Here is a 13,742-nt window from a genome sequence, read left to right as displayed (position 1 = left end):
AGCCCAGTGTCGGGTTCCGTGCTGGGCATGGAGCCTGCTTAAGATTCTCTCTCTCCCTCTCCCTTTGCCCTTCCCCACTGCCACTCACTTGCTCTAAAAAAAAAAAAAGAAAATTATAAAAATTTGCCTTTTTGCCTTGTAATTTGACGGTTCATGTAATTATTTTCCTTATGGCCCTATGTCTACTATATCAAAAAGCAGAAGAGAAAGCAGTCCCTGTTTATATCCATAGGCAGTAGATTATTACAAAAGGTAGCTATAGTTTTCATTATCCAGATCCACTAATGAGTTTTCCATGGGAAACAAAGGTCTGCTAGTTTGTCCTAGCTAGCAGCACATTTTCACTGTATAGCAAAGGTAGATACCTTCTTCACATCAGCTATCCGTTCCTTCTTAGAGGCTGGCTTTTCTTTAGCTTCTGGAAGGACTGGCTGGGATTTGGAACCCGCCGACTCACTTTCAGATTCCGACTGGCTCTCTGAAGACTCAGAACTGCTATTTGACTCACTGCCATGTCCACTTCCTGGATCGCTGCCCTGCTCACTCTCGGACTGGCTGCCTGAGTCTGAACCGGAAGCTTCTTCAGATGCTGAGTGACTTAATTAAAAAAAAAAAAATTTTAAATTTAAGAACTGCCGCATAAATCTGTTTTTAAAAAATTTCACATAAATCTGTATTTTAAAAAGTGGTAAAATGATAGCAGAGAATAATTCTGGTAATACAAAATCAAAATCTTCAAATTCAGATTTATATTCTCATATTGCAAATGTCGTCATTATTATCATTCCCAATACCCCTAGCAGCTACCATTTCCTGAGTGCTTAGATCATGCCATATACCACTTAATTTGTATAGGTTAGCTCTTTTATAAAACTCCAAAGAGGGATATTATTTTCCCCTTCACTCAGATGAGGAAAAACTAAAGCTCAGAAATAATTAAGCAAGTCTCCCAAGATGACACAGGCAGGATGTGAAACCAGGTCAACCAGTCTGGATCCACTAAGTCTTATTTGTTCAGTATCAGTCTCTCCCTCCTCAAGACAGACCCCCATACACACACACTCAAAGGAAAAACCCAATACAGAACAAAACAAAACCAAGGCAAAGTTACCCAAAGAGTAAGAATGCAATCTGGTTGTAATTATCCAATCACTGGTTCTCAACAATAGGTGCAAATCAGACTCATCTGGAAAGCGGTATGAAAATAAATACACATTCACCCCAACCAGAGGTCCTGCCTTGCATTCTCTAGCAATGAGTTCTGGCCCCGGTGGACTTAATCAGAAAAAAATAAAAAGAGCATTCTGAGTCTGATGTGAACACCTAATCCAAAAAAGACCACTATCGGGCTACCACACATCCCACCCCTTCCTCATTCCAAACACCCCTCAGGAAAGAGCAACCTAAGTAGGCAGATGACAGCAGAAGCCACAAACGCCAGAAGGCTATGGGAAGACAGGGTATCAATCCTGGGAGCCAAGTAGGCAATATGCCCTCCCCGTATAGTATAAACCAATTCAGGGGCACATTGGTAGCAGTGAAGTTACTTTAAAGGGAAAGACCTAAACTGGATGGACTCCAGAAAAAAGACCTGGGCAGTTCATTCAACTCTTCTGCTTAGAGTTGGAGCACAGGAGAGGAGGCAAGTAGCAACCCAGACCCCAGGGTTAACGGTAACTTAACAGAAGGGGCCTTGAGTTTAGCACCAAGAGAGAAAAGACACATACCATGAAGCCCAAGAGGGTAAAGAAGGGACGCTTAGAATTTATCACCACTGTTATCTTCCCAGCTAGCAATGAGGGCCTATCACTTGACAGACATGTCCACAGATGGAAAGGGCAGTACACTGGGAACTGGGATTGATCCCCCAAATCCCATGTGATCCACAGTAAGCAGATTACAGCACAGGGGCCTTTTAGTTAAGATGAGGAAGGAATCAATGAGATCGGGGGGGGGGGGGGAACGTCGGCAGGTGGGCAGGGGAGCCTAGCCTGGGGAAGGGGAAAGAAGGGAAAAACCACGTATTAATTGCCTAATCATCTAATAGGTATCCAGCATTACTCGAAGGACTTTGTATGTATTATCTTGCTTATTACCCAGAACAATCCTATTAGGAATTATTATCCCCATGTGAAGGATGAGAAAACGGAGGGACGCTTGGGTAGCTCAGTCAGTTAAGCACCTGCCTTCTGCTCAAGTCATGATCCCATGGTCCTGAGATCAAGTTCCGCACTGGGCTCCCTGCTCAAACGGGTCCCCCTGCCTGCCACTCCCCCTGCTTGTGCACCTGCACACGCACATGCACGCTAAGTAAAAATAAATAAATCTAAAAAAAAAAAAAAGGATGACAAACCTGAGACAGAGGGATTCCAACCCCCAAGCCTGGTTCTAATGCCCATATTCTATTTTACCACAAGGGTTCAAAACCTTAGCGACTCAGAAAATAAACCTTTTCCCTGTTATACAATGTCCAAAACCAGTCAAGCATCCCTTTAACAGGTGACTCAACACTTCCAAGGCCTCATTATATGGACTCCTTGGCCCTTTGGACAGTAAAAGCTGACTAATCCAGCTGACTAAGGCATCTTAAGTCACTTATTCTCCCCCTGTGACCAAGCGTAAGGTAGTCACAAGGCAAAGAAAAGAAAGAGGAAGGCTGGACAGTGTAGTGAAAAGTGCAGGCTTCAGCATCCATGGCTCAGGTCTCGGTCCTAGCTCCTCTCTCACAACCGTGCCACTCTTTAACCTGTGCCATCCTTGGCAAGGTCATGAGAGCATCAAACATCAGGCAGGACAGCAGGACCCTATAAATGACAAGGCCTTATCCAAACATTAGGATTTTCAGAATTTCACATCTAAGCTCGGGTTCCCCTTCTAACACAAAGTTCTTCCCAGCTAGAGCTCATGAGTGAATCAGTACCACACAATGTATGGCAATAGTTGGAATTTATTACCTTTGCCTCCACCATTCAATCACAGAGAGTTTTAAAGGTACAGAGACAGCTCCAGAACTTCCTCAAGAGGAGTTTAGAAAGAAACCCTTTTCCACTTGAAAGGGTGTTAGGAATGTACCTGGAGGCTGCCATTTACATAGCCAAAGCACCTGAGTGCTTAGAGAGGCCTGGAGGATTAGGAGCTGGCTGCCCACCTCCCCCCCAGCCACCCTGCGTCTGGTCACTGGGAATATCCAATCTCGGTGCCCCGTGAAACCTCCCTCCACAAGTTCTCAAGACTCAGTGCTTCAGCCTTCCTTCCCCTCACCCCCACTGCTCCAGCCTTACTGAACCACTTGTAGGGCACACAGGAAGCCTGAGTATTGCTCACCTCCGTCTCTGCTGGTGACAGCTACCTCTCCAATTCTTGAAGCCTCAGGTATTACACCTTCTCTAGGAAAACATTCTTTGTGCCCTCTCCAATCCTAAACTCAGTGCCTATTAAGTACTTCCATAATACTGTGCCACAGCGTCACTGCCACTGGGAACTCAAACGGACAGCCTCATTTCCATCTGAGAGTCAACCACCATGTTCCACTGGCTCTCCCCACTTTTAGCAATGACACACATCCCAGCCGGGGGACGGACTCCAAAGCCCCAGCTGTTCACACCTATGCCTCTTTGCCTCCCTTGTGTCCCATCCTATGCAAGTAACTTGGTCACTTGTCAACCTCCCCAACAGACTTGAGAGCTAAACTGTCTTCTTTGATGTTCCCTGTGCCTGGTATGCTAGAGAACGGACAGGGGGATTCCCTGACTTCGCCAGAATACGCAATCTTTTTGAAACCCTTTTAAAATGAATGGTTTAGTTTTTTAATTACTATAATGCGTATTATCTCCAGACAAGAGATTAAGGCTAGAATCACATATTGGCAATCACCACCAACTAAAACTGTCACAAGACCATAGGATGTTCCATGAAATACAGAACATTCCAACAAGACAGAAAATATTCAACTCTCAACTTAAAGAACAGAATGCCACAAAAAGCAGCATTAGTCTCCTGAAGATAACCAGAATAGTTCAGTCAACTGGAAATCCTGTGAGCATTTTGTGCTGAAAAGCAGTAATCACTGTAGATGTGATGGGAATGTCCCATGCCAGGATCCACATCCAGGTATGTATATAAGTAGGATACCTCACTCCCTTTAACTGCCTCGTAATATGCATACACTACATTTTATTTAATCTGTCCCCTATTTGTGAGACATTGAGGATATTCTTAAATGGTTCTCTTAACCAATAAGCTACAAATATCCTTGATATACTTCCGTATTTCTATATTTGACTAGAATATTTAGATTTCCAAATTGCTCACTGTAACCAACAAACTATAAATAACCTTGTATATGACTTCTTGTGCAGCCTTGTACTTGTGTTTGTGTAGGAAAGCGACCTCTAGAAATCTAACAATGTAACAACAGCTTTTAAGGAAAAAAACACAACCATGTTTCTATCAACACCTATCTATGTGCACAGATACATTTTATTTTTTTTTTTAAGATTTCATTTATTTACTTGACAGAGAGAGAGCACAAGCAGGGGAAGCCGCAGGCAGAGGGAGAGGGAGAAGCAGGCTCCCCGCTGAACACGGGGCTAGATCCCAGGACCCTGGGATCATGACCTGAGTGGAAAACCAAATGAGCCACCCAGGCCCCAAGCATAGATAGATACATTTTAATCACCAAACTGTTAACAGTGGTTTATTCTGTTGGATGAGTTATCTGAAGTATACTAATGGATAGGATGAACTACTTGTGTAATTTCAAAAAGAAAAATTAGTATGAAAATCAAACCCCAAAAAAAATAAACACCAAATTCACAACTGTACTTACCTCTAGAGTTGAGGAAAGCAGATGTGATCAGAGCATAATGATATTGATGATGCTTTGTGACTGAAGATGAGTGGTGAGTTCACAATTGTTCATTATGTATCAGTCTTTTCAACATTTAAAAGGTTGATAATAAATCCAGACAAAAGAACCAAATGCAAGGCAAAGGATAGAAGTACCCCAATCCTACACAAGATGAGCTAAGATTTGAATGAAAGACTGTTTTTTAAATTATTTCTGAAACTATCAAGTCAAATATGACTTTAAATATAAATGACTTATTAAATATAACAGACTTAAAATAATATTCAGGAAAAAACAAAGTGTTTAAAAAAAAGAAAAAAACCTTCCCACAGCTAATGTCATACTCAATGGTGAAAAGGCTGAGCTTTTCTCAGATGAGGCACAAGGCAAGTGTGCCCACTCTCACCTCTCCTATTCAACACAGTACTGTTAAGTCCTAGCTAGAGCAATCAGGCAAGAAAAGGAAATACAACATAACTGAAAAAGAAGTAAAGTTGTCTCTATTTGCAGATGACATGATTTTATACGGAGAAAATCCTAAAGACTCAAACAAAACACTGTTAGATCTAATCCTTGAAGTCAGGAACGCTGTAGCATGCAAAATTAACATAAAAAATCAGTATTATTTCTCTACACTAAAAAAGTTTCTGAAAAAGAAACAAAGAAATTGATCCCATTTACAATAGCATCACCAACCATAAAACACTTAGGAACACATTTAACTGAAGAGGTGAAAGATCTCTACTCTGAAAACTGTAAGACATTAATGAAAAAAATAAAAGATGACACAAATGGGAGGTGCCTGGCAGGCCCAACCGGTGTAACGTGCGACTCTATCTCAGGGTTATTAAGTTCAAGCCCCACCCTGAATGTAGAGATTACTTAAAAATAAAAACTTAAAAGAAGACAACACAAATGGAAAAGTATCCCATGTTCATAAGTATGAAAAGTATTATTAAAATGTCACCATTACCAAAAGCCAGCTATAGATTCAATACAATCCCTATCAAGATTTCAATGATATTTTTTACAGAAGGAGAAAAAGCAATCCTAAAATTTGTAAGAAACTGCAAAAGACCCCAAAGAGCCAAAATAATTTTGAGAAAAAAGAATAAAGTTGGAGGCATCACACTTCCTGATTTCAAGCTATACTATAAAGCTACAGGCATCAGAACAGTATGGGACTGGCATTTAAACAGAAAAATAGATCAGTGGAACAGAACTGAGACCCCAGAAATAAACCCGAGCATACACAATCAACTAATATTTGACAAGAAAACAACAGAGAAAAGACTGTCTCTTCAATAAATGGTGCTGGACTAGCTGGATATCCACATGTAAAAGAATCAAACTGGACCCATATCCTCCACCACTCACAAAATTAATGTAAAACAGATTAAAATCTTAAATTTAAGACCTGAAATCATGAAATTCCCAGATGAAAACATAGAAAGGAAGCTCCTTAACAGTAATTGGTAATGATTTTTTTGGATATGACATCTCAAGTACCAGCAACAAAATCAAAAACTCAAGTAGGACTACATCTAAAAAGCTTCTGCACAGCCAAAGAAACCACCAACAAAGTGAAAAGACAACCTACAAAAGGGAAAAGAAATATTTGCAAATCATATATCTGATAAGTAGTATCAAAAATATAGAAAAGAACTCCTAACAACTCAATGGCAAAAAACAAATACATTAAAAATTAACAAATCAATGGGGCACCGGGATGGCTCTGTCAGTTAAGTGGCTCCCTTCGGCTCAGGTCACGATCTCAGGGTCCTGGGATTGAGGCTGCTTCTCCCTTTCATTCTGCTTCCCCCTCATGCACAAAGGCACACGCTTTCCCTCTTTCTCTCAAATAGAATATTTTTTTAAAAAATTAAAAAATTAGGGATGCCTAGGTGGCTCAGGTCATGATCTCAGGTTCCTTGGATAGTCCTGCATCGGGCTCCTCGCTCAGCCGGGAGCCCACTTCTCCTTCTGCCTGTAGCTACCCCTGCTTGTACTCACTCACTCTGACAAATAAATAAAATCTTTTTAAAAGAATTTAAAAATTAAAAAATGAGTAAAGGACCTCGAGACATTTCTCCGAAGATATACAAAAGACCACCAGGTACAGGGCACCTGGGTGGCTCAGGCGTTAGGCATCTGCCTTCGGCTCAGGTCATGATCCCAGGGTCCTGGGATCAAGTCCCACATCGAGCTCCCTGCTCAGCGGAAAGCCTGCTTCTCCCTCTTCCACTCCCCCTGCCTGTGTTCCTCTCTCACTGTGTCTCTCTCTGTCAAATAAACAAATAAAATCTTAAAAAAAAAAAAAGACCAACAGGTATATGAAAAGATGCTCGACATCACTAGTCAGTACGGAAATGCAAATTAAAGCCACAATGAGGATTCATCTCATACCTGTTTAGAATGGCCATCACCAAAAAGACAAGAGATCAAACAAGGGTTGGCAAGGATGTAGACAAAACGGAACCCTCATCCACTGCTAGTGAGATTGTAAACTGGTAGTCACTATGGAAAGCAGTATGAAGGATACTCAAAAAATTAAAAACAGAACTATCCTATGACCCAGCAATCCCACTTCTCGAAATATATCCAAAGGAAACAAAAACACTAACTCAGAAAGATACCTACATATGCATGTTCACATGTTCATGGCAGCATTACTTACAATAGCAAAGACATGGAAACAATCTAAGACAGACAAATACTAAATACCATATGGTCTCACTTATCTGTGGAATCTAAAAAAAGAATAAACTAGTAACATTTTTTAAAAACTTGTTTAAAAAAAAAGAGATTAGACTGGTAGTTACTGGACATAAGGGTCACGAAGGAAGGTATTTCCAAAAAGTACAAACTTCCAGTTGTAAGACAGGTACTAGGGACGTAACATACAACATGATGACTACAGACACTGCTGTAGGATATATCGGAAAGTTGAGAGTAAATCCTATGAGTTCTCATTACAAGAAGAAAAAAAAAATTTTTTTTTTTTTACTGTATCGGTATGAGAAGATGGATGGATGGACGCTACTGTAATCATTTCACAGTATACGTAAACTAAACCACCACACTATATGCCTTAAAATTATACAGTTACATATGCCAATTATTTCCTCAATACAACTGGACAAAGTAAATATGATACTTCCTTTAAAAGAAAAAAGTCTTAATAAAGGTGTAACTCAATTAATTTGCATACTTCTCTCCTAGGAGGGCAAGTTCCTAAATGTTAAAATAGAAAAGCAGTATTTTTTTTAAAAAGGTAAAAAAATATTTAAAAACAAAAAAAACTATAAATACCTCCACATTTAAATCACTGACAATCTAATTATTCCCTTAAAAGACAAGATTAAATATTATGCAGATTTGTTATTAAGGCCTAATCATAATACTAAATCATTATCAGTACATAATTGTAGCTTGTGATGCTGATTTAGACCAGATGTGGAAAATCCACAAGGCTCGACTAAATGGGTCAAACCGAGTTAGTGGTGGGGTGGGAGGGGAGTCCTTTAATTAAGCTTTCACCTAACCAAAGAGTCATAAAATTACCTCATTTCCAAAGGCGACAGTGATAAAGCAATTAAAAATGGAATATTCAGGAATCCATCACATATATAGAATCCTCATGAAAAGTAAGTGAATCTTAAAATTACTCAAAATCTAATTTGCAAACAAGTCTTGTAATTTAGGGCTGAACAATCACAACACAGGAAATACACTGTAAAAAATAACAAAAGGGACTCATCAAAACTGTAATTTTATTTTGTTTTTTTCAAGATTTTTTTATTTGAGAGAGAGAGAAATAGCATGAGCGGGGTGGGGTACAGAAGGAGAAGCAGACTCCCCGCTGAGCAGGGAGCCCAACACAAGGGCTCCTTCCCGAGACTCAGGGATCATGACCTGAGCCGAAGGCAGATGCTTAACTGACTGAGCCACCCAGGCGCCCCAAAACTGGAATTTTAGATTCCAATAGAAAATAAATGCTTGTAAAAAAAAAGTTTAACACCTCTTTTCACTTGTGGATAGAAAAGGATTTGGTATCTCTTCAAAACCCTTTTTGAAGTTTGCAAAAATGGAGTGATGAAGTTTATTTTACAACTGTTCTTTGAAAGCAAGTGGCATTAGCTATTGTTCCCATTTCAATTTTTTTTATCGCTGTTTCCCGAATGGCCACAAGAGGTCAGCACAGCAACAGTTCAGTTAAAGAAAAGCAAGCCTGTGGGTCCTCTGCCCAAGAGCTGCCATTTCAGCACTTGGGGTAGTGTTTATTTTCTGAAACTTACAAAATGGCTGAACTGTTTGGCAGAGGATGGGTCTTTTTAATCAGTGAAAGCAAAATCTGTAAAAAAAAAAAAAAAAACAACAACAACAAGAAAGCAACCTACACTGAAATTCCTTAAAACTTACTTCCAGACTAAATTCTATCAATGATTTAATAGGTAATATTTATGGAGCACTTAGGTGTCAGGCATATGCAAAAATTTTCCTCTAAATCTTTATAAAAACCAAGACAAATTATCCTTATTTATAGAAGAGGCTTAGCCCAACTGTATATACATGATGTCATCTCACAGTCCCACAGAATGGAATTCACATTGCCCCACCATGCATACTTTCTTCAGTTAAATCACTGAACCACCCACAGTTAATGCATAGCAACTCCTTCTCAATCACTTCTTTGTGTTTTGGGAGGATGGAAAGGCAAAGATCATTAAACCATGAGTTTCTTACTGATAAATACTAGATGCAGTTCCTTAAATAAATGGAACTGCCTGCATTTAAGACCTTTATTAAGACCTCCTCCACCAATGGTAGTTCAAGTCCTACCATTCTGAAGAATACACAAGACACATAAACAAGGTTAAAAGACAAGTAACAGATTGAGAAGAGGAATTTCAATATAATATGAGAAGAACTACAGATCAAAGAAAAATCCATAGAAAACTGGAAGAAGGACAAGGGACATCAACTACAGAAAAACTTATGAAAAGGAAATTAAACCTCAGGGGTGATTTGAGAAGTGTATTACAACAGATTATTTCACATTCAACTGCTTTGCAGAAATTAAAATGTATGATAATACTAAGTGATGCAGAGAAAATAGGCAAGATAGTACTCATAACACTGTTACTTAAAGAGCAATCGGCAGAGGCTTTGCAAAGCAACTTGCCATTTTCCAGTAAACCTCAAAATAGCCATATGAATCATGCAATTCAATCTGTGGATATATAACCTGACGAATTATTCAATTTGTGCAGGAGGGGGAAGTATAAAAATGTTCATGGCTCTGCTCATAAAGACCAAAAATATAAAGGAAATAAATGTAGATTCATACTATGCAATCAACTACAAGTTAGACTAGGAATGGATTAGATCTATAAACATCAACACGGCAATTTCAAAACTATTAGATTTTTAAAACACAAAACACATTACACAATGTAATTTTTTTTCTTTTTTTTTTAAAGATTTTATTTATTTATTCATGAGAGACAGAGAAAGAGAGAGAGAGAGAGAGAGAGAAGCAGAGGGAGAAACAGGCCCCCAAGGAGCAGGGAGCCCGATGCGGGACTCGATCCCAGGACCCCGGGATCATGACCTGAGCCAAAGGCAGACGCTTAACCATCTGAGCCACCCAGGCACCCCACAATGTAATTTTTAAAATGCCAACTTTTTATATGCCAAGTTCATGAACGTGACTAAAGAGAAGGGGTAAATAGGATTTTAGCCACATCTAATTTGTTTAGAGCTTTAATTGTATTCTTTGCATTTTTCTGAGTTTTTCTGAATTTCTCAAAAAGGACTGTTTCTAATATTGCAGAATTGATCAGTATTCAGGAGCAGACCTTCCTGGGGTCTGACAGTTCCTCTGGAAGTTACTTCAAACACTGGTAACAACATGGCTCCTCTTACCCGAAAAGGAAAAAAAAAAAAATGCACACAAAAATGCTGCTTACAGTTTCAAGGGATAAAAAGTGAAGTCTCATCAGCACCTCCCAGATTCAGAAATTCAGTGCCAACAAGGGAAAAAACATCCACCTGTAATAAGCATGCTCCTAACATTCTCAACTGGAGCCCAAGTTCATCTTGTCTTGATCATGCTACCTCTGTTCCCCCATTAACCAATTAACACCAAGTAGTCCTAAATAGCTCAGGAAGCATCAAACAAATGGCACCCATGCACATATACCACTAGGAAAAAGTGAGTCAGAGCAAAAAGCCTGGATGAGGTACATACCAGATAACCATTTCACGAATAGCTACCCAATTAGATCTGCCAGTGCACTAAGGATCCTACAAGAACATTAAAACTTTCTAGCCCACCAAGTAGTGAAAGGAGGCATGGGGCAGGGGGGCCCTCTTCCTATAACCAACCATCTCATGTGGTGAATTTACGACCACTTTAGAGCCCTGAGGACAGATGGCCTAATTTGACCACAAATTCCTTTCAGCCCTTTGGATCTTAAACTTCTCTTTCCTTACTAACTTTTAGGCTATAATCTTAAGACTTCCATAAGGTAGCAAGTCCAACATTCAAAGGAGGTTTAAAAGGCCTGAATGCTAACCTCAATAGTAAATGACCTCTGCCCAGTGTCATAGGACATAAGTGGGGTCCCTGGATCAAGCCACAGAAAAGCAATAGGAATGTTGAGAACTCCGAGGTTTTTTTTTAGGATTTTATTTATTTATTTGACAGAAAGAGAGAGCACAAGTACGAAGAGCAAAAGGCAGAGGGAAAGGGAAAAGCAGGCTCCCCGCTGAGCAGGGAGCCTGATGTGGGGGCTTGATCCCAGGATGCTGGGATCATGACCTGGGCCAAAGGCAGACGCTTAACAACTGAGCCACCCAGGCACCCCCCGACTCCCAACTTTCTTAGTAACAACCAATATTCACTGTAGCAAGCACTTTGCTAAATATTTTAGACCACAGTTTCTGAAGCGTGGCATTATTGACATTTGGGGCCAGATAATTCATTATCTGTTGTGCGAGGCTGTTCCGTACGTGTTATAGGATGTTTAGCAGCATCCCTAGCCTCCACCGAGCAGATGCCAGGTGCACCCCAGACCCAACCAAAAATATCTCCAGACACTGCCAAAAGTCGGGGATGGGGATGTCCCTAGTCGGAAACCACTGCTATCAGAAGCATTATTTTATTCAATTCTAACTTCCACAAGAGACACATACCAACCCTTTCTCCTTTTTTTAAAAGATAAAGAAACAAGCTCAGAGGTTCCTGCCCAAGATCTTACAGCTAAAATGCAGAACAGAGGGCGCCTGGGTGGCTCAGTTGGTTAAGTGTCTGCCTTCGGCTCAGGTCATCATCATCCCAGCCCCGCATCAAGCTCCCTGCTCAGCAGGGAGGGGAGCCTGCTTCTCCTCTCCCTCTGCTGTTCCCCCTGCTTGTACTCCTCTCTCTCTCGCCCTCTCTGTCAAATAAAATCTTAAAAGAAAAAAAAGCAGACAGAAACCCAAATTCCTGTCCCAATTAGCCCTTATTTCCCAAAACAGCCTCAGCAGAAAAAACAACCGTGGTTGTTCAACCAGGTTCCTGAGCACCTCCCAAACCCGAATGAATTCAAACTTACAGGTGAAAAGTCTGCGAATGTTTAACAAGCACTCAAAGTGACTCTTAGCAAGTAAATTTGGGCACTTAAATGCCTAAAATGCTATAAAGCTAAATTCAAAGGGAAAAAAAATTTTTAAATCAAGCAAGGGAAATGGGAGAATTCGACCCATCACTTGCCTCCCTCAAAGTCACAACTTACCAGCCCTCCACTGGCTCTATTTGAATGTCAAATAGCTTCTACTGGAACTGAAGACACTCAAGATTTTCAACACCCACCAACCACCACAATCAAGAGCTGTTTCCTTTCATAGCATGTCTACAGAACAACTGTTTCCAACCGTGGCTACACAACAGACCCACCTGGAATGCTCTTGACAATGCCAATGATCTCCCCTGCCCTACTACATAACCCCTAAAATCCAAGCAGGTTTGGGGCCTTTAAAAAAAAAGAAAAAATTCTCAATGGATTCTCATGCAAAAGCTATTTGGGAAGTATGGGAACTAAGTTTAGAACAAAAAAACAAATTAGAAGCCCAGTCTTCATAATCCATTGCCAAATCTAAAGTGGGGGCAGGGGGAGCAATGGGAGTTAAAACTGCAAAAGGACAGTTGTTCTGAGATTTCCAGTACCTCCCCCTCCCAACCACCTTTCTTTCCTGGTGAGTCCCCAAGCACCCTCATGGGAATCACTTCAGCAGCCACATATTAACTAGAAATTCTTTATGCAAAATGATGACTTTTTGAGCAGCACTGAGTTTCCGGCTTCAACCAACCCTACAATGCATTCAGATTTTGAGTTTTTGGTTTCTTTAAAATGCAGTTTTTTAAGAGAAACAACGTATAGGATAATTCTAGATTTGTACTATTTTCCCCTACATACAGTTTCCTCTTAGCCATCTAATTTGATGGCAACTTTTGACAAGATGCTTAAGTGACCCCTGGAACCAACCTACCAGTGTTTGAATCCAATTCTACCATGTTCTCCCAGGGCCCCACAATGCCTCAGTTTTCTATTGGCAAACAGGGATGGTAATCACACCTACCTCATAGGTTTGTGAAGATTACCCACTTAACACATATAAAGGACTTCGTTCTAACAAGTTCCGGGCTCACAGTAGGCACAATAAATGACAGTTACTGTGTCTTTATAAGCAAACAACTTAGTTTTCATTGAAATATCTCCCACAATCATCTTGTCCATTGGTTTGGTATGTTACTGAAATGCAAAATTACCAGCAAAACCAGCATAAACAAAATTTGAGAAGTAACTACAAATCCTTGTTATGTATACAACTCCAGTGAAGGAACACA

The 13,742-nt window shown here is 40.2% G+C and overlaps 1 protein-coding gene across 8 annotated transcripts in view; it reads right to left on the bottom strand.

Annotated features, from left to right (window-relative positions):
* CHD2 (chromodomain helicase DNA binding protein 2) overlaps positions 1–13,742 on the bottom strand; it is a 134,470-nt gene that overhangs the window by 94,026 nt on the left and 26,702 nt on the right. For all 8 annotated transcript variants that reach the window (XM_073882290.1, XM_025893172.2, XM_073882288.1 and 5 more), the window contains one exon: positions 366–597. In XM_073882290.1, the coding sequence (XP_073738391.1) occupies positions 366–597 (232 nt within the window). The remainder of the gene's footprint in view (positions 1–365; positions 598–13,742) is intronic.

The sequence above is a fragment of the Callorhinus ursinus genome, unplaced genomic scaffold (genome assembly GCF_003265705.2).
Source record: "Callorhinus ursinus isolate GAN/ISIS: 27379988/994484 unplaced genomic scaffold, GSC_fseal_2.0 scaffold45, whole genome shotgun sequence".
NCBI lineage: Eukaryota > Metazoa > Chordata > Mammalia > Carnivora > Otariidae > Callorhinus > Callorhinus ursinus.
The sequence above is the reverse complement of the archived record's forward strand: the minus strand, read 5'-3'. Positions and strand labels throughout refer to the sequence as shown.